General features: G+C 44.0%; 1 protein-coding gene across 3 annotated transcripts in view; it reads right to left on the bottom strand.

The window, feature by feature from the left end:
- WWOX (WW domain containing oxidoreductase) overlaps nucleotides 1-25,556 on the bottom strand; it is a 1,113,301-nt gene extending 1,087,745 nt beyond the window's left edge. Inside the window, exons 1-4 of one of the 3 annotated variants that reach the window (XM_055366621.2) lie at nucleotides 24,938-25,556; nucleotides 16,405-16,469; nucleotides 15,056-15,113; nucleotides 9,727-9,905 (exon numbers count right to left, since the gene is read on the bottom strand). In XM_055366621.2, coding sequence (XP_055222596.1) covers nucleotides 9,727-9,905; nucleotides 15,056-15,113; nucleotides 16,405-16,469; nucleotides 24,938-25,044 — 409 coding nt within the window. In that variant the 5' untranslated portion in view covers nucleotides 25,045-25,556. The remainder of the gene's footprint in view (nucleotides 1-9,726; nucleotides 9,906-15,055; nucleotides 15,114-16,404; nucleotides 16,470-24,937) is intronic. The other 2 variants (XM_019012536.3, XM_055366622.2) reach the window with 2 other exon arrangements.
- Between the last annotated feature and the right edge of the window lie 1,192 nt (nucleotides 25,557-26,748).

Genomic DNA, 26,748 nt, shown 5'->3' with positions numbered 1-26,748 from the left:
ACAAGTACGGAATCTTCATAAATTTTAAAAGGCTATCAATGTAATTCAATATGATAATCAATAAATACGAATCTGTAACAATTAAGTACATTTTAGAGGTAAGGGTGAAAATGAAAAACATTGTATTAGCTTTAACTTCAGTTTCCGTGCAACTACAGAAGAAATTTGATTCTGATTTTGTTCCTCTTTATATGAAATAAACTTTATACAAAAGGCTTAGCTCCGTTCATCTGGCTAGTTATCCTCCACCTAGGTAGAAATAGTAGAGACACTGAAATAGGTTTCCTCCCCGCCCCCATCTCTCTCTGTCTCTCGTTCATGCACACCATCTCAGATCTCCTCTTAGAGTCTAGTGAAGAAACCTTGTCTTGCTTTCAGAGAGCACCATATGACTATGGCTTCTAACATGAAGGCTCCAAAAATCACAAAAAGTAAAACCATCAAGCACAGCCTGGTGAGCAAATAACTCAAAGACTTAAAACAATTAGATTTAAACCTTGTCACACAATGCAACCCTTCCTATGTACCCCATTCAGTTAGGCTTGTGTAGACCGAGACCAGCACTTCATGAAATGTACTGTTATTTATGAAGCCAAAGGGAGATCACAAATTTAGGCAAGAAACTAAAAGCGAGCTATTGGAACCTGCTTTTTGATCCATCTACTGGTGCCTTAATTTAAGAGATCTTTCCAAGAAGGCCTCCTAGTGACCCCAACCTTATTTTGGAGAAGGCTGAGGATTCATATCTGCTCATGTATAGGTTACAAAAGTCCAAGAAGGTCTGTGTCATACCAAATAGGCAACGGTCAAGGGGGTTTCAACTGTCAGCATCTTATTTATTATGAAGTCTATAATAATTCCCAGAATCGCCATCTAGTTTTAACAATTTATTAGATAAACAATGAACACACTCGTATATAAACAACCAAAATATCTTTACTCTGGTGAAATAGCTTTGCAATGTTACAAGTATATTCACAATGTTTTTCGGGCTCTTGCATTTTCGAAAGAGAAAAAGTTGCTGAGAAAAAAAAATTATATAAATAAAAGTATATAATATAGCATATTCGTTTTTGTCCCCATTTAAAAATTTGAAAATAAGCAGTTTTGTAAAGCCAAAGTGTATTCCTTTCTGGGCCAAATTTCTATTTGACAGCTGAAATATGCGATTAATGGGCTGCCTCAAACCATAATTACACAGCCAAAACAAAAATTACCCTCCCTAAGATTGGACATGGAGAACACTGGCTATCTGCTTCACATTAAGTAGCTGGTTTAATATGATCCCTCTTACTTAAGAAACATATACTGTACTGAGCCCAAAAGGACACGTTTTCTTCTACAGCAACAATGTATCATTAATAAACAATTTAATTACAATAAATTATGTAACACTGGGTAAGGCTTGTAGCAGGGGGCAAGGGACACTATACTCTTAGGAAAAAACATAGGGTTGCCGGGTGCAGTAGCTCACGCCTGTAATCGCAGCATTTTGGGAGGCCGAAACGGGTGGATCATGAGGTCAGGAGTTCAAGACCAGCCTGGCCAAGATGGTGAAACCCCCGTCTCTACTAAAAATACAAAAATTAGCCAGACGTGTTGGCGGGTGCCTGGACTCCCAGCTACTCGAGAGGCTGAGGCAGAAGAATTGCTTCAACCCGGGAGGCGAAGGTTGCAGTGAGCCAAGATTGTGCCACTGCACTCCAGCCTGGGCAACAGAGGAAGACTTCATCTCAAAAAAAAAAACAAAAAAACAAACCAAAACAAAGAAAAAAAAAAAAAAAGAAAAAACATAGGGTCACCAAGGCGTTCAAAATGAACCTTAAACAGAGGTATTAATACGTAAATATTACAATTTCCACTTAGGAAAAAAAATCATATTATTGCTAGGCCAGCACACTCAAAAGCAATAATGTCATGAAAACACATGCCCTTGTGTGATTTGGCAGAACAGGCTGCTCCCTGAACACAATGGGCCTTTTTATTAAGTGGATCCCTTCATCCCTGGCATTTTATACAAACAAAACAAAAGAGAGAGAAAAAGAAACAAACATGACACTAGTAACAGTCTTCAGTTTGAACTCCATCACAGAGAATTAGAAGACCTAAAAGATATGTTAGCAAAGTAAAAGACATTATTTAACCAAAATGAAAGCAAGACGGACTGAGAGGAACAGAACTATATTGCAATGCTGCCTCTTTTGTTTAATTATATCAAAGGGCAACAGAGCCCTCTAGTGGAAAAAAATAAAAATATATAAAGATGGTTCTTTTAGATTAAAGAAAATATGTACAACACCCCCGGGCATGGTGGCTAGTGTCTGTAATCCCAGCACTTTGGGAGGCCAAGGTGGGCGGATCACTTGAGTTCAAGAGTTCAAGACCAGCTTGGCCAACATGGTGAATCCCTGTCTCTACGAAAAATACAAAAATTAGCCAGACATAGTGGCTCACCCCTGTAATCCCAGCTATTCAGGAGGCTGAGGCAGGAGAATCACTTCAACCCGGGAGGCGGAGGTTGCAGTGAGCTGAGATCACGCCACTGCACTACAGCCTGGGTGACAAAGCAAGGCACCGTCTCAAAAAAAAAAAAAAGAAAAAATATGTAAAATAACATCTTCCATTACAATTTTTATTGTGCCACTCTGTGATGTAAAAGCAAAAGATCAAATTATTTTAATTGGGTTTTAAGTAAAACAATTTCCAAGTTTTCAAGCTTTATGTAACACTACAAAACCTCAAGTAGAACAAAAATCTATTATTAATTTTTTTAATTATGGGTTTGACCCACTTTGTCATTAAACAATAGTTTGTATGACTCTCATTTGTTATGCTGACACCATAAAAAAGTAATTAAAATCTAAACCTACATGCAGGCATGAAATTCATCTGATGACCTCATGTGACAAAAAAGTTTCAGTTGAGATCTAATCAGGTTCACACTGACAGTAGCCCCCCCTTATCCTCAGGAGATGCGTTCCAAGACCCACAGTGATGCCTGAAAACTGGATAGTACCAAACCCTATGTATTCTATGCTTTCACCTATACATACATACCTAGGATAAATTTTAATTTATAAATTAGGCACAGTAAGAGATCAACAATAATAATAAAATAGAACTATAACAATGTACTGTATAAAAGTTACATAAATGTGGTCTCTCACACTCTCTCTCTCTCAAAATTAGTATTTTCAGATGCCTGTTGACCTCAGGTAACTGAAACCTCAAAAAGTGAAACACCGGCCAGGCACAGCGGTTCACACCTGTAATCCCAGCATTTGGGGAGGTTGAGGCAGGCAGATTGCCTAAGGTCAGGAGTTCAAGACCTGTATGGACAACATGGCAAAACCTTGTCTCTACTAAAAACATAAAATTAGCTGGGTGTGGTGGTGTGCACCTGTAATCCCAGCTACTCAGGAGGCTGAGACATGAGAATCACCAGGCCCTGGGAGACAAAGGTTGCAGTGAGATGAGATCATGCCACTGTACTCCAGCCTGGGCAACACAGTAATACTCTGACTCAAAAAAAAAAAAAAACTGAAACACCATGGATAAGGGGGGACTACCGTATACATGATTACAAATTTATTTTAAAAATATATATAACATACACACACCCCTATTATAAGTATTTTACATGAGATTACCAAATTATGAGATGAAGCTCATTAGAATGTTTTAAATTGGTCTCTTCCTTTAGATATTTACGTCTCACTTTGATCACGTGATTTCCATGTACACTCAATGTCCAATAATATCTCAGTGTAAAATGGTTAAGTCATAAGGTACTAATTCTCAATTTTTATATAATGTCATTTAAGGACTTTGTCTAATATTGTCAAGAATCTCCATAGTTTCTTAGAAGAAAGTAACTTCAAAATAATTTTACTTACAATACCTGGGTATAATTTAGCATAAGATAATAGTAGGCACAAATGTTTTTAATTTAAAATGGAGTTCCAATGCCCAAAAGGTTATTTTGATTATTTCAGAATATTTTCCTTTCCTTAATGAGCACCAGATTCTTAAAAAGACAAATGCCAAGATCCCACTAGTTTAAGTCTTGTCAACAATCAGAAAGGAAACTAATCAGGCATTTCAAGATCCCAAGTGCAATGATTTCATATGAGTGTGTTTTACCCATGAAAATGACTAAATGTAAGTTAGCTATGGCCCCAGATTTATGGGACCTTTTGGAATAACTGGAAAAAAAAAACCATCAATGGCATGCTTTAGGCTCAAAGGCAAAATTTAGTAACATTTAGGTATGGAAAAGAAAACAAAGAAGCAAAGGTGTAAAGGAAGTTGGCGTAGTCCATAACTGGGAAGTGTGGATTTAAAATCTTAGGAATGAATACCCTTCTCTACATGAAGAAAAAGTAATTTTCTTCTATTCACGTAGAACTGGTAGAATTTGCAGAAGATATGAATTCATCGTAGTGACGATTTGTAGGATCAAAGAATATGGCAACCACAGTTCACACTGTAATTTCAACACATGATTTAGAAACAAGACCCTAAGTTTTAAAAAGTAGGCTCTCTAAGCTAAGACAATCAATTTCAACATCACACTATAATTACATTTTGGGATTCCCTGCATGAAATTTGTATACCTTCATTTTGTTTCAAGGAAAACAAATTGAGGAGTGACCAATACCTTGAGCACGTACTTTTTATACCTCTAAACATATACATTTTGATATGTAAGTATGCATATATATAGGTCCATGTAATACACCTTAGAGAGGTGATTTTGTGACATAAATACCAATAGAAAATGCAAGTGTCAGTCCCAAAATATATTTCACTGGTATTTACCAATGTGGCCAGCTTGTATTTGTTTGCAGGAAAAAAAGTTTTGTTTCTGTTAATGGGTCCTTTGGCTCAAAAACTGAAAAGAAGCTAGGCTATTCTAACTTTAAAGTTACAACACACATGATGCAGCCCAGCGTTCTAAAGGTTCGCAAGGTGAAAGAAACTTCATCTGGACCAAACTCTGAAAAAAATTTTAAAAATCAAGTTTTAGCCACTGCTGGTTTAGGACTGAAAGTTAAGAAGTTTTATCATCATTACCACAGAAGAGTAGACTGAAAATATCTAATTTGTTCACACTTGCTAATAGCATCTGGGCACAGTGGCTCACACCAGTAATCTCAGTACTTTGGGAGGCTGAGGTGGGAGGATCACTTGAACCCAGGAGTTTGAGACCAACACCTGGGCAACACAGTGAGACCCCATCTCAAACATTAAAAAAAAAAAAATTTAATGGATGTCTCACAAACCCTGGATGTCACTCCTTAAATATGATAATAAATCTGTCTGCTTACAGAAAATAATTTGCATGCGCTCCAACAAACATCTACCTAATTAAGACAATGAACAGAGTAGGTGGTCCCACATTTAGGCATCCAACTAATCCCTCATTAGAAGGATCCTGCCTTTGATGAGCAACATGTCAGCCTGCAGGTAGCAGGGGGCAGCGTTTTATACTAAAGTATTTATATGCATAGCCAAATTAGCTGACTGATAGGCTGTGTCTAAAAACGAAGCAGGGACCTTCCTCAATGCGAAATTCCCTCGCCTAAAAAAATTCCCTTTCCTAACACTTCCCAACATTTGCATGTAATGTTCACCGTGCTGAAGGCATTTCTGTTGCTTTTACCAAATCAGAGCCATCAAGCTGCTAACTCCAAAGAGCCGTAAAACACCTGGCCCTTCCTGCTCAGTCTATGTTGAACACAAACAGAAATGAATTCCTCCCTTGTCTCTACTGGTTAGCATTCAGGACTGCGGGGTTCCGGGCCTCTTGATCTGCTAGCGGAAGCTTTGGGTGAAGAGATGGCTTCCCCCTGGATACTGAGATGGTGATCTCCACAGAGAGAGGTCCACAAGCTACAGCTTTCAATCTACAAAGTTCTTCAGGTTCAGAAAGCTGGTTAAACAAAGGTCAAGGAGAGAAGAGTGTTAGTTTCTGAGGAGGCAACATTCTAATCCTTGCAGCTGCCTAAAAAAAAGTGGGGGTTTCAGGCAACATCCCCAACAGTTACATACAATGTGCTGCCACAATCTTCCTGGGGCCTGGGGCATTCCATTTGCCTAAATTTCATCTAAGCTGTGGCTAATTTAGAGAATGTTAGGGTGATATCACTTTGAATGAACTGGAGTATCTAATATAGCAGTCGGCATTTTTTTCCGGGAAAGGCCAAAGAGTAAATATTTACGGTTTTGCGGGCTAGATGATCTCTGCCACAACTGGGCGACTCTTCTGGTAACATGCAAACGGCCATATTATTTTGGGATAACTGAATATACACAAACAGTAGTTCAACATTATAGGAATGGGAATAAATGGGCATGGCTGTGTTCCAAAAAAAAATTCTACTTACAAAATCAGGCAGTGGGTCAGAGTTAGCCCAGAGATGGCAGTTTGTTCATCTCCAATCCAGACAGCTGAATCCAGCCAGCCGCGGTAATACCTGCCTATAAACCTTAATTATAAAACCTAGGACTTCATGAACCCACAATGCTTTATTCTGACATTTCCTCCAAATCCTTTTATCTGTCAGAATCCCTGATTTTTTTAGATGAATTAAGAATCCCTCCAATTGCCTTAGTAATATCAGTATCGAAAACTCAAAATACAGCTCCGTATCACTTACAGCTGCAGAGAGGAAAATGACGACAAGACAGAGTTTGCTTAGAGGCCGCTTCAAAGGGGGGCATGGCTCTAGTGCAACCCTAAAGTCTATCAAGGGAGGGATGTCCCCTTCTTTATCAGTGAGATCCTCACCAATGGCAATTCCAACAAAGCAGCGTCATGTGGGGCATTAAAAAAAAAAGAAAGAAAGAAAGAAACAACCACTGGAAACACTAGATTTGCAAATCGGCTTTTATAAGGCAAATTAGATATCTATGTTTTTATTGTGGAGTCACCACTTTCAAAATAAATCCTGTTATGTTTTGTTTCAGCCCACCCCGCCTTAGAGAAAACGGACATTCACAGGGTTAAAGATTTCACAGTTTATCCAAAGAAAACAGGCTCCCTTGAGTGGCCAAAGGAAAGGGAACACCATCACCATTAAAGCTTAGATAGAATATGACTCCTGAATGCCCCAGAAGTCTTGGAAGTAAAGATGCCCAATTCACTCACTCGGCATTCAGCTATTTCATTTTAAATGAGCGGAACTAAAGTAGTGATAGCAATTCATAAATTGGCATGTTTCATAGCTTAGTAGAAGGACTTTATCTAGAAGCCACAGCCTACTTGGGCAAGGACACTTTCTAAGGCAGCCACGCAGGATATAAAAGCTAACTTAGCAAAGCCATGTGCCTATCTGCAGCCTCTTCCTTTCTTCAGACCTGATACCGCTGCTGCAGAGTGAAAGTGATTTGTGAGTTTTTGATTGCCTGGAACTTGCAGTACGATATTATTTCAAAAATTCAGAATAAAAATCTTCACCACTCACCTAGACGTATGCTTCCCAAGAGTGGAGGGGAATGGGGTGAGGTGACAGTGTTAAAGGCCATTCCTGCAGAAGGTGACAGCTGGGGAAAGAGCTGTGGGCACTTGAATAGGAAAGGCTGGTCTCCCTAAGACCTTGTGTGACATCTGTGCCATCCTGAGCGTTACAATTTGCCACAACCTCCAACTGGACCGCAGACACCTCCTGCAGTGTCCGCAAAATGAATTATAGGTATCAGGAAGGAAGAGTCTTAGGGGGAAGTGGGAGCTGTGAAGAGGCACAAAGAGTTTCTGGCTTTACTCCAACATGTGAGGGCCATTCTCAGCAACCACAAATTTATTCTCAAGGCTTCAGAATCTCCTCCTCTCCATCAAGACTTATGTATCTAACTAGATATCACCCTTTTAATATTCTGAACCACCTCTATCAGTCCTGGATTACAATGTCGTAGGTCTGCTGTTGCAAATCTTTGAAAGAGCATTAGCTCTATTCAAGAGTCTACTATCTAATGTCACATGGAGCAGTTGGAACACTTGACACAAAAAATAATCAGTAGTCACATATCTTACTCATTAGAGAAAAAGAGTCTAGCTAGAAGATTAAGAGAATAAGATCTTTAAAGTTTCTGGTTAACTTATTAAATTGTTAAAAAGACATTTTTAAGCCCTTAAGTCCTTTTTTCTTAATTATTCCACAATTGTATGGGTCCATGCATTCACTGTAACAGTACTTAATATGATCAACAAAACGTATTGCTTCTTAGATTGGGGATCCAGCCATTGTTTTAAATATTACGCCATCAGTTTTGACTTCAATGACAATTATATAAAATTTACTCCAATGCAGAAGTTCAGACAAGTGGATTGAACATATTTGGAGCCCAGGATGAGGTATGAGAGTTGATTTGAAATAAAACCCTTTCAATTCTTAAAAAAAAATTCCCATTTGCTCCTTTACCTTCATAGGCAAGTACAGTAAAAAAATTCTCCACTCGGATGGCAACCTGTTAGATTTCACACCTTGTACAATACAATAATTGACCCTTGAACAATGTATTTTTACCTCCTGTGCCTCCCTAATCATGCTAGAAAATATTTCTGCAGCTTCAAGGAATTGTTCAAAATTAAGAAAGAAGTGCAGATGGTTAATGGGTACAAAAAAGATAGAAAGAAAGAATAAGACCTACTATTTGATAGCACAACAAGTTGACTGTAGTTAATAATAACTTAATTGTACATTTTAAAATATCTAAAAGGGTATAACTGAATTGTTTATCACTCAAAGGATAAATTCTTGAGGGGATGGATACCCCATTCTCCATGATGTGACTATTTCACATTGCATCCCTGTATCAAAACATCTCATGAACCCCATAAATATAGACACCTTTATATACCCACAAAAAATAAAAATAAAAACAAAATTAAGAGAAACAAATGAGTAGAGGAGGGCATCAAGGGGGCCGTGTGGGGGCTGCAAGGGACCAAAAGGACAGAGAGAACTTGACAGAAGATAGCCAAATGCAACATTTCATATGTCGACAAATCTGAAGATGCATATCTAAACTCAAAGCAGGTGGTTCTCACTGATTCAGATACTTATGTAAATAGATCAAAGCAAAATCAGAATAAAATCCCATGAAGAGTTATGGTTTGCTCCCGCCTTGCTCCTGTCTCCTTAACGGCCCACCATATTGAAGCAAGGATACCCTCTTGAGCCATCTACCCATGATAGTCCCTGTGGGTAAACATTGGCAATTAAGAGGTGAAGACAGGAACTCATTCTCCAATTTTATAGAGAAATAAGATCCTGTGCCCAAAAGAAAATGATATGCTCAGTGACCAGTCGAAACCTGTAGTATCCTTTGTTCCAAAGACATAATACCTTGTTGTTCCCCGTATTCTATTACCAATCAATTTTGGTTTGAATAACCCAGGTAATTGGAATATGCCCATACACCATGCAGACCAGGTCAAAAACTCTTAGACGGAGCCTGTTGTCTCTCATCCCTGAATACCAAAATAGCCACAGTCTTTTGCTGAGTGTTCAGCTTTCAGAGACTTCAAGGTCAGCCCCTACACAGGCTTCCATGACAACATTAGGATTTAAAAAGAGGTAGTGATGTTAATGAAACGATAGCTGAAAAGGATAAAAGTCATGTTTAAATCAGAGAACCACTATACAAAATTCCATTATAGCTAGATCTAAGTGGATCTCATTATAGCAGTCCCAAAGATAAATAAGTAAGTGAAGAGCCTACCTATTCCTGAATTAGCTCCAGTGACCACAACCACTTTGCCAGTGAAATCCCGGCCCTGGAGAATTTCCATGGCAGTGGTGCTGCCGTCGTATCTTTGCCGGGTGGTTGGCTTGGTCGGATTATCATCCACAGTAAACGCCAGTCTTGGGTCCAAGTAGGTAGTTCTTTTATTTATATGGCTGCCCAAAAGAGAAAGCAGTGAACCCACAGCAATGAACACAGGCATTTATAAATATAAGACAATCTTATACTTTAGGCAAACCCCATTTTTCATAGACCAAAATGCTTATTCCTTAAACCTGAAAGAACTGGGGCCCACTGAATCTATCTTCTGGCCTCCAGAAGGATCACATTTCTGCCAAAAAAAGATAGTCATCGAATCCTTTCCTTCAGAACTGCCTATAACATACGCTGTAACATACGATAACTATTGCCATGTATCCTTAGATCTCAAAAAAGGCTTCTTGAGAAGGTTTTGGGTTTTTATCTAATTCATGTAAATGTAGCTATAAGATCTGTCAGCCACTCTTTTCAGTAGATTTCAATTAAATCTCTTAGCCCTGTGCAAGGGCCTAAAGACGTAGAGAAGTAGAAAACTCAAAATGATAAAGTCTTGGTTGTAAATAAGAAACTTGCCAACTAATAAAATTCTAACGATTTTCATTTTAAGACTCTGCACTCATACCTCCTATGAGCACTCATTTTGATTTGGAATTGATCTAAATCTTGTAGAAATGGTATTAAAATATACTGGAGGCTGGGCACAGTGGCTCAGGCCTGTAATCTCGGCAATTTGGGAGGCCAAGGTAAGAGGAACACTTGAGCCCAGGAGTTCAAGACCAGCCTGGGCAACATAGTTAGACCTCATCTCTACAAACACTAAACAAAATTTCGAGTGTGATAGCACATGCCTGTAGTCGCAGCTACTCGGGAGGCTGAGGTGGGAGGATGATCACGTGAGCCTAAGAGATCAAAGCTGCAGTAAGCCATGATTGTGCCACTGCACTCTAGCCTAGGTGACAGACCAAGACCCTGGCTAACCATTAAAAATAAAAAAAAATTTAAAAAAAGGCACATATGGATGAAGAGAGTACTCCTTGTAATAGAATTTACTTTTTATATCTCAAATGTATTCTTGGGATATGAGATAAAGACCTCAGAATATCTTAAAAACTATTAAGAAGCCTCTAAATATAAATGAGATTTCATATTTTAAAAGTATGTGTGTGTAAAATTACATAGTTTAAAATATATACTCATCTCCCTCTAAGTACTAAGACTCAAGAGTAATAATCCAACCTTTATTCTAATTATTACCATCCTCATTCCATTTATAACATCCTTAATTTGTGACCCCAATATCATACACACACAACAGAGCAGTGCTATGCTAGACTGGCTCAAACTGACTTACGAGAGCCAAACGTGACTATATCTTCCCAATTCCTCACTTCACCTTGGCAACATGAAATCAGCTATGGCCAAAGTATTCATACTGTGGAAACAAACAGTGGCTTTTTTCCCCTGAAGACCTGGTGCTAAACATTTACCAGCACACCACTGCAACAGGCTCAGAAAAGTGAGAACTAGCCAGGGGAGCCAACTTCCAGGCTTCCCCAAAGCCCTTGCTTACTCCTCTAGATTAGACCAGGAGCTGGCCAAAACTGGCCCACTGCCTGTTTTTGTAAATCAAGTTTTATTGGAACACGACAATGTCCATCACTTGTATATTATGTATAGCTGCTTTAGCACTACAAAGGCAGAGTTGAATCATTGCAACAGAAACCACATGGCCCGCAAATCCTAAAACATATTATTATCTAGCCCTTTACAGACAAAGTAAACAGCCCCTGCTCTAGACGGGAGGCTCTCAAGCTAGGGAGCATCAGGATCCCCTGGAGGACTTATTAGAATGCAGATTACCAGCCCCACCCCAGTGCTGATTCAGTAGGTCTGGGGTGTGGGCCTGGGAATGTACCTTTTTATTGAATTCCAAGGTGATATTAATGCTGCTGGTCCAGGAACCATGCCTGAGAACTGCTGCTCTTGGTTGATTAGTACCCATTTCAGGGAGTAACTTTCCAAGCATGAATGCAAAGGCAAAGACTGCACAGGAGAAAACTGATTTGACTACATAAAAAATTTAAGAAATTCAGTCAGGGGTGGTGGCTCATGCCTGTAATATGAATGCTTTGGGAAGTCAAGGCAGGAGGATCGCTGGAGGCCAGAAGTTCAAGACTAGCCTGGGCAACATATTGAGCCTCAGTCTCTATAAAAAAAAGTCTTTAAAAATTAGCTGGGCATGGCAGCATGAGCCTGTAGTCCCAGCTCCTCAGAAGGCTGAGGCAGGAGGATCACTTGAGTCCAGGAGGTTGAGGCTGCAGCGAGCTGTGACTGTGTCACTGCACCTCAGCCCTAGATAAGAAGAGCAAGACCCAGTTTAAAAAAAAAAAAAAAAGAAAGAAAACTTGGAAAAAAAAAAAACATTTTCAACATTTTCAACATACAACCAATGAATGTGTTGATATCCTTAATTAGTTCAGGAAAAAAAACTTTCACAAGTTAGGCAAAAAGCCTTTTAACAAATAATAAGCACTCTCACCTATCCAACTGCTAGACAGCCCCGTCTTCCTGGGGCTGCCTATGGTGGCCTGAGAGACTTCTCTCAAGCAAGCTTTGGCCTATTTGCTCTCAATATCAGTTTTGCACCAAAAGTTCACCAGGTTTGCTCAAAAAACACATATGTCATTTGAACTTGTTACTGTAACTACATTACCAGCAAGCTACTATTACACGAACTGATAACATGGGAGGTGAAAAACAGTGTCAGTGGTATTTATGAAAATGTGGTTGAATGCTTTGGAGAGCCTCAAAGACAAGCAGCTAAAAAAAAAGTTTTGGTTCAATCAACTACAGTGAAAATGCTAGAAAAATACCATAAAACTCCCAAATGATGTAGCAATCAGATTCTTTGAAAATACTGTGTTTGCTCAACCTTAAAGTTGTAGGGTCCAGCCCTACTGGGCTTAGCGGGTGTTCTCCCCGTGTGCAGAGACGAGGGATTGTAATAAAGAAAGACACAAGACAAAGAGATAAGGAGAAAACAGCTGAGCCTGGGGGACCACTACCACCAAGACGTGGAGACCGGTAGTGGCTCTGAACGGCTGGGCACGCTGATATTTATCGCATACAAGACAAGAGGGCAGGGTAAGGAGGGTGAATCTTCTAAGTGATTGACAAGGTGAAGCAAGTCACGTGATTACAGGACAGCGGGCCCTTCCCTTTTAGGTAGCCGAAGCAGAGAGAGAAGGCACATACGTCAGCATTTTCTTTTCTGCACTTAAAAGAAAGATCAAAGACTTTAAGACTTTCACTATTTCTTCTACCGCTATCTACTATGAACTTCAAAGAGGAACCAGGAGTACGGGAGGAGCATGAAAGTGGACAAGGTGCATGACCATTGAAACACACCACCACAGGAAGGGGTTTAGGCCTCCGGATGACTGCGGGCAGGCCTGGATAATATCCAGCCTTCCACAGGAAGCTGGTGGAGCAGAGTGTTCCCTGACTCCTCCAAGGAAAGGAGACTGCCTTTCGCGGTCTGCTAAGTAACAGGTGTCTTCCCAGACAATGGCGTTACCGCTTGACCAAGGAGCCCTCAAGCAGCCCTTATGCGGGCGTAACAGAAGGCTCACCTCTTGCCTTCTAGGTCACTTCTCACAATGTCCCTTTAGCACCTGAGCCTATACGTGCCATTTATTCCTAGGTTATGTTAGTAATGCCACAAAGAGTAATATTAAAAGCTAATGATTAATAGTGTTTATAGTAATGATTAATAATTGTCCACGATCATCTCTATATCTAACCTGTATTATGACTATTCTTATTCTAACTATTTTCTTTATTATACTGAAACAGTTTGTGCCTTCAGTCTCTTGCCTCGGCACCTAGGTACTCTTTTGCCCACATAAAGTGAAAGTAGAAATTGTAGATGTTATGTTACAGGCATGCTTAGGGAAGGAAGACCACACTGGATCCATGCAGTGGACTCACACTCAAAGAGCAGGGCTGGCCCGACCCCTAAATGTTGGTGTACTTGAATCAAATACTGAAACGTTTATGTTACATTCATAACTTAAAAAAAAAATAAATAAATTCCTGCTCAAATCAACTTCTATTAACCAACCAATCCTAATCCTGTCAAAGACTATTCAAGCTTCTAATTTAAATGTTGACAGTTGTGAAACATTAATTCTCCTCTTAATTACAGTGGTCAAGAGTACAGTCCCTGGAGCAGGTGCTGGGCTCAAAGCCTTGCTGTGCTACTTCTTTGCTGTGGGATCCTTAACAAGTCACTTACCCCCTCAAGTCTGTGTCACTGGCAGTAAGCTAGGGATAATAACAATACTACCTCTCAGGGCACTGTGGGGATCGAATGACCTAATGCTACAGATACAAGATGATTAGAATCAGGCCTGGCTCATGCTGCATGTTGGACAGGTGGTTACTATTGCTGCGTGATACTGGAATTTATCCTAAAGACAGAATGAGAGAGGTGAAAAAGTCTTACAGATAAGGATGCTCAATACATTATTTATAATTATAGGTTCTCTATAACAGGAATTTAGCATTAATGTCCAATAGGCAATTTGATAAATTATAGTATATCTGTACAAAATAATAACTCTAGAGCTGCTAAATAGCATCTTTTTGAAAAATAGATATGGATACAAGAAAATGCTCATAATATATTACATGGAAAAAGCAGGTTACTAAACAGTCCACACAGTGCATTCCCTCTTTTTTTTTTTTTTTTTTTTTTTCTGAGAAGGAGTCTCGTTCTGTCACCCAGGCTGGAGTGCAGTGGCGCGATCTCAGCTCACTGCAACTTCCGCCTCCTGGGTTCAAGTGAGTCTCCCGCCTTACCCTCCCGAGTAGCAGGGACCACAGGGACGTGCCACCACACCCAGCTCATTTTTGTATTTTTAGTAGAGACGGAGTTTCACCATGTTGGCCAGAATGGTCTCGATCTCTTGACCTCATGATCCACCTGCTTCGGCCTCCCAAAGTGCTGGGATTACAGGCATGAGCCACCGTGCCTGGCCTCCCCACTTTTTTTTTTTAAGGATGCATGTGCGTGGAAAATAGAAGAATAAATCTAGCGATGTTAAAAGTTCCAGCGATGTTAAAAGTAGTCACTTCTGCTAAGATTACAGATACATACTATTATACTTTGTATTTTTCTACAGTTACTGTGTATTACTTTTATAATTAAAAATTCCTATTAAAAAGCAAAACAGCTGAGAGTGGTTTCTTTGCAGACACTTACTCAACAAAAAACACTTGTCCGTTCTCATCAGTTTCTTGTTCCCATCCGTATGGCAAATCTGAAACACAAGAAAGACAGGTCTACAGGTGCCAGGTAGAAGTAAAGACCATCCCTGGGTCAGGAAGGGAAGGAGCCCTCCCGGCCCCGCCCCCAAGCCTGTCCTGCCCACCCAGCAGTTGTCACATCAACTGGCTTTCGTCACATGTTCCAATTGCGGCAGCTGCAGAAGGCCCATGATCCCCCCTGGGCTCCACATTTTTGCCTCTTGTTTTGAAGAAAACCTGTTTTATTCCTGATCACTCTATAAACCACACTGGTTGCGCCAATCCATGGGAATTCTCCCTTGAATGAGCTCACAGAACATATGTATATGCAGGGCAGGCACCCAACGTCATTCATACGCTGACCTCATATGACATTAGAGGGCACGGCCATTTTTTTTCAGGTGCACATGTTGACTCTTCAACTAGATCCTAAACCTCTTAAGGGCAGGAACCTTCTCATATTTTTTTTTTTGAGACGGGGTCTCACTATGCTGTCTAGACTCACCTCGAATTCCCGGGCACAAGTGATCCTCCCACCTCTGCCTCCCAAAGGGCTGGGATCACAAGCACAAGCCACCATGCCTGTCCCTTTCTTATACTTCTATTCCGTGGATCATACACTAGCTCAGAATCACCTAGAAATCATGGTAATCTTTAAGAAATTTCCAAATACTTATATATTTAATTCCATAGTATAGCCAAGAACAATTTTATAAACACTGCAACGATAGGAAAACATCATAAACTGTGAATCAAAGGCCTCAATTATTTTCTGGTTTTTGTTGTTGTTGTTGTCGCTATTTTTCAGACAGCATCTCACTCTGTCACCGAGGCTCGAGCACAGTGGTGTGATCTTGGCTCACTGCAACCTCCACCTCCTGGGTTTGAGCGCTTCTCGTGCCTCAGCCTCCAAAGTAGCTGGAATTACAGGCGCATGCAACCATGCCCAGCTAATCTTTGTATTTTTAGAAGAGATGCAGTTTCAACATGTTGGCCAGGCTGGTCTCAAACTCCTGACCTCAGGTGATCCACCCACCTCGACCTCCCAAAGTGCTGGGATTACAGGCATGAGCCACCACATCTGGCCATTTCGGTACTTTAAGACCAGTAAGAAATCATCCTCACTCCACCCTATGGTCTCATCATCTTCTTCTGCCAAATCCCATAAGCTCCTCAGAGTGGGAGTCTGGTTCTCTACCAGAGAGCCCTCCCTAAACACACAATAACCTGTCACCTCTCTGCCAGTGACATTTCCTCATCTACTTAATGCTTCCACCCAAGATCCTTTGACAACAACATACAAACCTCCTGCCACTCGTTTTCTTTTTCCAGTTTTTGGATGTTCCCACTGAGTCTTCTCCTCGGTGTGACTGTTAAAAAAAAAAAAAATCCACAGTAATAAGTAAAAATTAACTCTTCTAAAAATTAATCAATTGTATTAATTTTTTTCTCTCCCAGATAGCCAGATATAAGGAGGCAGTGGGGGGAAGAAGGAGAAAGAGGACTGTGACCCCAGCTACGGGGTCAACTTTAGGAGGTTTGCTGAATCACTCAAAATATCTAGAGGCCGTCGGGAGCGGTGGCTCACACCTGTAATCCCAGCACTTTGGGAGCCCTGGGGGAGCAGATCACAAGGTCAGGAGATGGAGACCATCCTGGCCAACATGGTGAAACCCTGTCTCTACCAAAAATACAAAATTAGCTGGGCACAGTGGCACATGCCTGTAGTCCCAGCTACTCGGGAGGCTGAGGCAGAAGAATCGCTTGAACCAGGGAAGCAGAGGTTGCAGTGAGCCGAGATCACGCCGCTGCACTCCAGCCTGGCGACAGAGCAAGACTCTGTCTCAAAAATAAATAAATAAATAAATAAATAAATAAATAAATAAATCTAGAGGCATTTTGCTGTGTATTTGTTTTGGTTTTATTCCAGGATGTAGGGACAAAATTCATAATATCTAATTTATATAATCTCTTAAAATGTTTACTTATTTGTATTTCTTTTTAAAGAATCAGGGTCTCACTATGTTGCCCAGGCTGGACTGGAACTCCTGGACTCAAGTAACCCTCCTATTTCAGCCTCTTGAGTGGCTAGGACTAGAAGCCCGTGCCACCTTGCCCAGCTAAAATGTTTATTCTTTCCACAGATGTAACTTCAAAGTGTTTCATTAAGCACTGGTTCCTAACTGGTCCCAAGAGGTAGTTAAGAGATGCAGTAAGACCTTACCATAGGGCACCTAGCTGTGCGCTGTGCACCCTTGGTCAAGTGACCCCACTCCTTAATCTCCATCCTCTCATCTACAAAATGGAAATAATCCTAGCACTGATCTCGGGGGCTGCTATAAGAATATTGTACATCCAGGGTTTCGCATAGCACTTGGCATACAAAAAGCTCTGAGAAATGTAAGCTATTATTTTGAACAAATCAGTTACACAAACTAGTCCGATTTTTGCGTCAAACTTAACATTTCATTTCAGACCACCACCCAAAGTTATAATTAAAATCGTAGGTCAATAACTAGAAACACGTGTCACCAGGTAATAAGGTATCCAGGAAAACATACAATTATTTCAACAGGGAAACAGCCAGGTGCTACAAGAGGCATTCGAAGGGTAGGCTGGGTTTCCTAGAAGTTCACCTACTCATGCCAACCCAGAAAGTTATATTATTTAATCAGCAACATCTAGATGATAAGATGTGAACATTCTTTCCCTATCAATTATTTTACAGAAAATAAATACAGAGAGCATGAATTCTCTAAAAAATTCTACAACTTGCAAGCAAGGTCTTTTCAAGAACTGCTGGCTTCTGGTCTGTTTGACAAAGTCTTGGCAGCTGGGTCTCTGTCATAGTGCAGGAATGCCTCACTCAGCACGCTGAAGACCTGAGCATCCCATGCTAGCTGAGTCCAGCCAGTCTCCTCAGGGCTACTGCCACCTCATAGAGCTGCTGAAAAGGCGAGACACATGACACCTGTGACAGTGCTTGGAGAACGATTAAATCCTTGTACCAGCTACGGTATCAGTAGCAAAGACAAACTCCTACTTTGTACATCAACCACCATCCAATATCACTCGCAAAAAAAAGCAGCTCTATGGCCGGGCGCGGTGGCTCATGTCTGTAATCCCAGTACTTCAGGAGGGCAAGGCAGGCGGATTACCTGAGGTTGGGAGTTCGCGACCAGCCTGACCAACATGGAGAAACCCTGTCTCTACTAAAAATACAAAATTAGCCTGGCGTGGTGGCACATGCCTGTAATCCCAGCTACTCGGGAAGCTGAGGCAGGAGAATTGCTTCAACCCGGCAGGCAGAGGTTGCGGTGAGCTGAGATCGCGCACTCCAGCCTGGGCAACAATTGTGAAACTCCATCTCAAAAAAAAAAAAAAAAAAACCCCGCTCTGACTCTCTGGCTCTCTGGTAAGGAGAACCCGCTCTCTGCTGGCACAGTGGGAATATTGGTATACCAACTCCTGCTTCTCCTTCAAAATGAATGGCAACAGCAATCAGATAAACCAAGCATTGGCAATAACATGAAACCTTCCTGCCCCTTGCGGAGCTGTGTCTCAAGCTTCTTCAAGAAAGTTAAGAGATGGAGTTGCATTTTCCTTGCCTGCCATTAAAAGCAGTCTTTATCTCATAGGCACACATCAAATGTGCTTGAAGCCTGGCTCCAAAAAACTCTGCCCTCAAGAATCCATGAAGTGGCCGGGCACGGTGGCTCACGCCTGTAAAATCCCAGCACTTTGGGAGGCCGAGGCGGGAGGATCGCTAGAGCCCAGGAGATAGAGACCAGCCTAGGCAACATGGCAAAACCCCATCTCTACTAAAAATACAAAAATTAGACAGACATGGTGGCACATGCCTGTAATCGCAGCTACTTGAGTGGCTGAGGCATGAAAATTTCCTGAACCTGGGAGGTGGAGGTTGCAGTGAGCCAAAATCACGCCACTGCAGTCCAGCCTGGGCGAAAAAGCAAGACTCAACCCAAAAATAAAAAATAAAAAAATCCACAAAATGACCCTTAACAGTGGAAGCTGAGCCTTGTTGGCAGGCAGGCTGGCACAGAAAGAGCCTCCCGGCCCTTAGTAGGTGAAGCTGGGCCCTCAGACATGTAGCCTCAGGCCTGGCCCACAGCAGGTGCACAGATGTAAACATACAGAATGAATACTTTCCAAAGGAACTACAAAACTCACTCAGAACAGTTTTTATTTATTCAGAAAGACATTTAAAAAACAAAACAAACTCTGTCAAACTACGTTCTTGACTTTCACAGAACATGCCTGAACCAGGGTTTCTTATTCTCACTGCTGGTGGCACTTGGGGCTGGATCATTTTTTTTTTTTTTTTTTTTTTTTTTGGAGACAGAGTCTCGCTCTGTCACCCAGGCCGCAGTACAGTGGTGCAATCTCAGCTCACTGCAACCTCTGCCTCCCGGGTTCAAGCAATTCTCCTGCCTCAGCCTGAGTAGCTAGGATTATAGGCACCTGCCACCATGCCGGGATAATTTTTGTATTTTTAGTAGAGATGGGGTTTCACCATGTTGGCCAGGCAGGTCTCGAACTCCTGACCTCAACTGATCCACCTGCCTCGGCCTCCCAAAGTGCTGGGATTACAGGCGTGAACCACTGCACCCGGCCTGCATCATTCTTTGTTGCGGGGCTGCCTTGGGCACCACTGGCCTCTGCCCATCAGATGCCAATACCCCAGTCCCATAGCTGTGGCAACAGAAAGCATCTCCAGACGTTGCCAACCGTCCCCTGCAGAACACAACCATCCCTGGGGAAGAATCCGGAACCAGCTGAAGCAGAGAGAGTAATTTGGTCGTGAAGATTCTGGAGCCCGGCTGCCCAAGTTTTCTGGGTCTTCCATTTGCCAGCCACTCTGCCCTTGAAGAAGTCATTTAATCCCATGCCTCAGTTTCCTCATCAGTTTAGATGGGGACAATAACAGCACCTACTTCTTGGGGTTATAGAGGACCAAGTGAGTTAACACGGGAAGAACTAAGAAGTGTACCTTTCAATAGAAGACTTTTTTTAATAAATATAAAAATTAATTAAAAGATGTTCTTTTTAATTATAACCTTAAATGACTTTTTAATGAAGAGAAAATTAGAACACATGTCCCCTAAGCGTTCTCCTATTCTCCTTTAAATAGAAGCGGTCTTTGATTTTTTATTCTTTCAATAAGCTTGTCATTTAAAAAGATAATTAATAGTAATCTAAACTTAAACCAAAGGATTCAAAATTAAGTGAACATCATATTATGTGAATACCACACTTCCATGTATGGGGTGTTTTCTGTTATTTTTTTTTTTAGACAAGGTCTCATTCTGTGGCCCAGGCTAGAGTACAGTGATGCAATCATAGCCCACTGCAGTCTCGAGCTCCTGGGCTCAGGCGATCCTCCCACCTTGGCCTCCCACCATGGCCAGCCTATGGGTGTGTGTGTGTGTGCGTGCGTGCGTGCGTGCGTGCATGTCTGTGTTTTTTGAGCACAGTGTAAGTTAGCAGGGAGATCTAGAGTTGACGTGAGGACAGCCAGCCCTGTGGACACAGGCGCCATTGAGGCCTCTGGCTGCCAAAAGACCTGAGCTTCATAAGAGGCACGGGGAAGGGCAAACAACGACGGCTCTGACACTGAGACCTTGTCCCTCACTTCCCATCTCCCATGAAGGGGCTGCTCTGAGACTGTGAGGGGACAGGGGTAGAAGAAAGGCCCACCAGCTCTCTTGGGTTCCCGGTCTACCTCGACCTCACCCCTGGGAGCCCACCCTGGTGGGCTTTGGAGCACTAGGACATGTGTGCCTTTGAGGCACACAAGTGAACCGTGGGGCAGGTGGGAAAGCAGGAGAGGCCGACAGCACCCACACAAGACCGGGTTCCACCAGACCCCAAGGTCTCAGTGGGAGCTACAGCCTCTATCCCTGGCCATGGCCCTGCTACAGTAGGAGAAACAATATGGAAAAGAAATGACTCCAAGAGCAGCCTCCTAGAAAGAACAACCATAAAGTATCCCAAACCCCAAGAGAAAAACAAGTGTCACTTCCAGAGTCAGGAATGAAAAGGGGTTGGAGCCAGCACAAAAATTAAAACTGAAAAGAAAAGAAGGGCCAAGGATGCTCACAGATCAGGAGAGATCAAGGGAATGTCAGGTTAGGATGGATCAGAGGCATCCTAAGCTAACACCCAAAGAATTTCAGCCTTTCAACCCTGATACCCAGAGAACTGAGGGCCAGCGCGGTCAGACACAAGGTCCAGAGAGACTGAGCCCTCCAGCTGAGAGCCAGCCAAGCCCTGGCATCTCAGCTGGTGTAAATAATAAATAGCTAATGCACGGGGGGCTGAACACCTAGGTGATGGGTTGACAAGTGCAGCAAGTCACCATTGCACAGGTTTACTTATGTAACAAACCTGCACATCCTGCACATGTATCCCGGAATTTAAAATTAAATTAAATTAAAAAAAAAAAAAAAAACAGCGGAGCCAGAGAGGCCAGCTTGAGATTTAAGACACTAGTTGGGAGGGCTGGAGGAAAGGCGTTTGGAAACCATGTATGCACCCAACTCCCCTGGCCAGGGGCCACTCAGGAAGAAAGCAGATGGGAGAAAGGCCAGGCAGCAGGAAGGCAGGCGCAGGGGGCACACAGGGCGAGTGGGAGCAAGGGAGCCCCAGGGCCCTAGAGTCAGGCTCCAGGGCAAGCCTGCAGGGAAGCAGAAGCACCTCTGGGGCTGAGTGGCAAAGGAGGAAACACCCCACAGAGCCAGAGGCAGAGGGGGGCTTAGGAAGCCGGAAGCAAGTCATGTGCATCTTTGTACTCTGGGGCCCAGTGCACCACCCACCCACCCACAGAAGCCCGCAGCTGACCTTCCCGAGATGATTCATTTACTCATCCCACAGGGGCTCATCTTACGGCTTCTGGGTGCCAAGCACTGGGGACACTCAGATGAATAAGCTGCCCCATGACATCTGCAACCTGGGCAAGGGAGACAAGGCCAACAAGGAGGACTACACAGCCAAGGCTAAGCACGAAGAAGCAGAGACACAAGGTGACCAGTACAAGGTCGAGGGGACACCCACAGTTAGGAAGGTCTCTTGGGCAGTGACATGTAAGCTCAGCTCTGAAGGATGAGAAGGAGCCTTTCCCCGACAGATGTACAGGTGAGAGGAACAGCAAGTGCCCGCTCAGGAACTTGCCTCCACCCCTGCAAAGGCTACTGGAGCTCTGCTGCTGGAAATGTCCCTTTAATTCTCCAGAGCCAGAAATTCTTCCAGAAGTCACAAGCTGAATGAATGCCACTCTCTGGCTCTGCCAACAGAGCCCAACCTTCTCAGCAACGCACAGAACTCCTTGAACTGGGTCCTCCCTTCCCTGCCTTAACCTCCACATTCCTGGACCCTCACAAAGATCACAGGCCCCTGGACAGGCCATGCAGGGGGTCTCTCCTCTCACTGTTTCCTCTACCTAGACTGCCCTCCTGACCCACCCACCTCTACTTGCGCTCAAAACACTGCTCTGGGCTTGGCACAGTGCCTCAGGCCTGTGATTCCAGTGCTTCAGGAGGGAGGCTGGCTTGAGTTCAGGAGTTCAAACCAGCCTGGGCAACATGGTGAGACCCCATTTCTACAAAACATGTAATAATTAGCTGGGTGTGGAGGCACACACCTGTGGTCCCGGGTACTCAACAGGCTGATGCGGGAGGATCGCTTGAGCCCCGGAAGTGAAGGTTACTGTGAGTGTGCCACCATATTCCCTCACGATCCCCCCAACTACCTACACACACCTCATGCCAGACACGCTGCTTCCTGGTATACACACTGCGTGGGGACCCTCCTACACATGTCACTGTGCCCTAATAAGATTGGGTCCTAAGGATGACAACTGGCTCTTATTTGCCTCGGTATAACCAGTGCCAGCCAAAGGCCTGGCACATAATACCTCTGTGTGTCTTGAATGAACTCATCAGAACTTGGTTGTTTTTCCTCTACCTTGCCACCAAAGGCAGCAGTGGTTCACATTCTTGCATAGATTAGAATCACCTGGGAGGGAAGATTTTACAACCTACCAAGGGAGAGGGGAGGGGCCAAACCAATTAAATCAGAAATTCTGGGCTGACGCAGTGGCTCCTGTCTGTAAACCCAACACTTTGGGGGGCCGAGGTGGGCGGGTCACTTGAGGCCAGGAGTTGGAGACCAGCCTGACCAACAGCGCGAAATTAGCCAGGCCTGGTGGCGGGCGCCTGTAATCCCAGCTATTTGGGAGGCTGAGACACAAGAATCGCTTGAACTCGGCATGCAGAGGTTGCCGTGAGCCGAGATCGCACCAGTGCACTCCAGTTTGGGCGACAGAGCGAGACTCCGTCTTTAAAAAAAAAAAAAAAAAAAAAAAAAGGCCGGGAGCAGTGGCTCACGCCTGTAATCCCAGCACTTTGAGAGGCCGAGGCGGGAGGATCACGAGGTCAGGAGATCGAGACCATCCTGACTAACACGGTGAAACCCCATCTCTACTAAAAACACAAAAACTTAGCCGGGCGCGGTGGCGGGCGCCTGTAGTCCCAGCTACTCGGGAGGCTGAGGCAGGAGAATGGCGTGAACCCGGGAGGCGGAGGTTACAGTGAGCCGAGATCGCGCCGCTGCACTCCAGCCTGGGCGACAGAGCAAGACTCCGTCTCAAAAGAAAAAAAAAAAGAAAAACCCTCTGGAAGTGTGGCCCAGAAAAAGGCTCTTACAAAAAAGTTTCCCAGGTGCTGAAAATCAGATTTACATCCACGTTTCTCAAAACCAGGTGATATTCCACCTCACCTGGAAAGCTTAAAAAAAGAGACTCCCAAAGTTGAGAGTCGGCTGCAGTAGGTTCTCTATGGAGACCCAAAACGTGTATTTAGGACATTCCCTAGGTGATTCTAAGGTGCCGATATAAGACGCACTGTCGTATCTTAAGAGCAATCAGGAAAGACAGTTAAGGAACAGAGAGTACCTACTAGACACGGTGCTATATGCTTTACGCACAGTGCCTGAACTGACCCTCATATCAACCCATTTTACAGGTGAGAAAACTAAGATTAAACGTTATTTCAATGGCCCAAGGTCACACAGTTAAAGATGACGGCTCTGCTGGGGTTTCCAAAACTTTCCCAGGAAATGATAGTGAAGCTATCTAGGACTACTGCTGAAAAATACTCCTGGCTGGGCGCAGTGGCTCACGCCTGTAATCTCAATTCTGGAGGCTGAGGCAGGTGGCCTGCTTGAGCCCAGTACTTCGAGACCAGCCTGGGCAACATGGTGCGACCCTAGTCTCTACAAATACTTAAAAAATTAGTCGGGCATAGTAGTGCACGCCTGTAGTCCCAGCCACTCAGGAGACTGAGATGAGAGGATTGTCTGAACCCAGTAGGTAGAGGCTACAGTGGGCTATGATGGCACCCCTGCACTCCAGCCTGGATGACTGAGCAATACCGGTCTGGACAAAACAAAACAAAACAAAACTCCTATCCCTGCAACCCAGAGCCTGCAGGAGGGAGCTGAGCATGTGCGCTTTTTAAAACATCTTTATTTTTTGGCGGGGATGAGGCCGCTTTGCCCTCGCCGCGCCGCGCAGTGCTGCATCCTGAACAGCAGAGGGCGCGCCGGGAAGCCGCCAGGTGACCCCCGCTGGACCCAGGGCCCACCAAGGGGGCCGGCCCCTACTGGGAACCCTGGACCCTTTTCCCTGAAGCTCCTTAACAGTTACTTTCACTTTGCACCGCACTCGCTGCGCTGGAGTGCGCGCCCTCCCCGCGCAGGTGGCGTCCGTTGGCAGTGCAGGGTCCCAGGTGCGTCCGCGGCCCCACTGCGGCCCCCTTACTTGGCGTAGTAAACCCAGCCGTCCTTGGTGGTTCTCTCCTCCCAGCCCGGAGGCAGCTCGTCCTCACTGTCCGTGTCGTCCAGGCCCGCGTAGCGCAGCGCTGCCATGGCTGACTGTGGAGGCACCTGGCCCCCCGATCGCCCGCTGCCGGGTCCACTCCCCCAGGAACTCACTCCCGCTCCAAACGAGACCCGCGCGCGTCGGGGCCCGACCGCTCACGCCTGCGCACTGCGCCCTCCAGGGGCCGCTCCGCCGACCACGAAGCTGAAATCCAGTCTCCGCAATATCACGACTGCCGGCGTCAAAGAGGCAGGGCCTGGAGAGGAAGATGGTGAAAGTGCCTAAGAGATCGCGCTGCCGCCGGGCTAGACAGCAAAGCCGGAGAGCGCTCCGAGGCGCTAGATAGAGCGGAGCCTTGTCGGCCTCCCCGCCGCAGGGAAGGGGCGTGCGCATCCAGTTTCGGGCCAGGACTCCGCCCGTTGCTGGGCGACCCGTAATCACTTCCGCGTTGTTCTGGCCAATCCTGCAGGAGCCCGGCAATTGGGTATGGGAAATGTAGTCCAGGCGGCGCCTGACCTAAAACCGGCGCCCGACTGAAAAGCGACGCCCATGCTGTTGTCCTGGGCTTCTGTCTGTCCTTGCCTTGGGGTCTCGTGAAAGTCCGTGATCACAAACCTTCCAGGGCTTGCCAGCATTCGTGCTGATTCACAACCTTTGTTTTGCATATGAACACAATGTTAAAATATAACCTGGAGGACTTAAAACTGCTGATTCCTGATTTCCTGGTTTTAGAGAACTTTCTTCCAGCCAAAACACAGTGCCGTTGATAACAGAGACTGATGTTTACGGAACACTTAATGTGGGGTCCAGGCCAGAAATGCACAGACATCTCATGTAGCTGACACCTTTGTGTAGTGGGCACAACTCAGACAGGGTAGCTAGGCCGGGCTTAGTGGCTCATGCCTGTAATCCAAACACATTAGGAGGCTGAGGCAGGAGGATCACTTGAGGCCAGGAGTTTGAGAACAGCCTGGACAACATCGCAAGACCCCTGTCTCTACCAAAAATAATTATTTTTTTAGTTTGCCGGGTGTGGTGGTGCACATCTGTAGTCCCATCTACTCACTGAGGCTGAAGGGGAGAGGATCGCTTGAGCCCAAGAAGTCGAGGCTGCAGTGAGCTATGATCGGGCCACTGCACTCTAGCATGGGCGACAGAGAGAGCTGCTGTCTTTTAAAAACTGCCTCACCTTTAGAAAATTTCCTTCAGTAAGTCTGGAATGGGTCCAGAATCTGGAAAGAAAGGAAGGGAGGGAGGGAGTGAGGGAGGAAGGAAGGAAGGAAGGAAGGAAGGAAGGAAGGAAGGAAGGAAGGAAGGAAGGAAAATAAAAGAAAGAAAGGATAGCTAACTACCTGAGGAGGCACAGGAAGAGAGGAGAGCCGGGGGATTCCTGGCAGTTGAGATCGCATCACTCCACTACAGTTATTGACTCATTTGTGTAGTCCCGACTAAACTGACAAAGCACACCCGGGACTTCTTTCTATTGCCAGCACTTGGTAAATGCTTCAACCTACAAATTTATTAAATGAACAAATGAATGAATGATGTGATTCCTTAGATTTGGTTCTCTGTGAATCAATCTAATTAAAAACAAAATCCTGTATTTACAAGGTACACTCAAGTCCTCTTGGGCCACCAAAAGATACCCTATAAATGTTCTGTATCCAAAACCTCAAGCATATCTTCAGCTTGTGCCTAAGGAGTTTTCCAGAACATTCCCTGTTTGGCACTTGCTCCCCAGCCCCATGTTA

Source organism: Gorilla gorilla, chromosome 18 (assembly GCF_029281585.2).
Source record: "Gorilla gorilla gorilla isolate KB3781 chromosome 18, NHGRI_mGorGor1-v2.1_pri, whole genome shotgun sequence".
Classification (NCBI taxonomy): Eukaryota; Metazoa; Chordata; class Mammalia; order Primates; family Hominidae; genus Gorilla; species Gorilla gorilla.
Note: the sequence above shows the minus strand (reverse complement) of the source record. Positions and strands in the feature narration are given on the sequence as shown.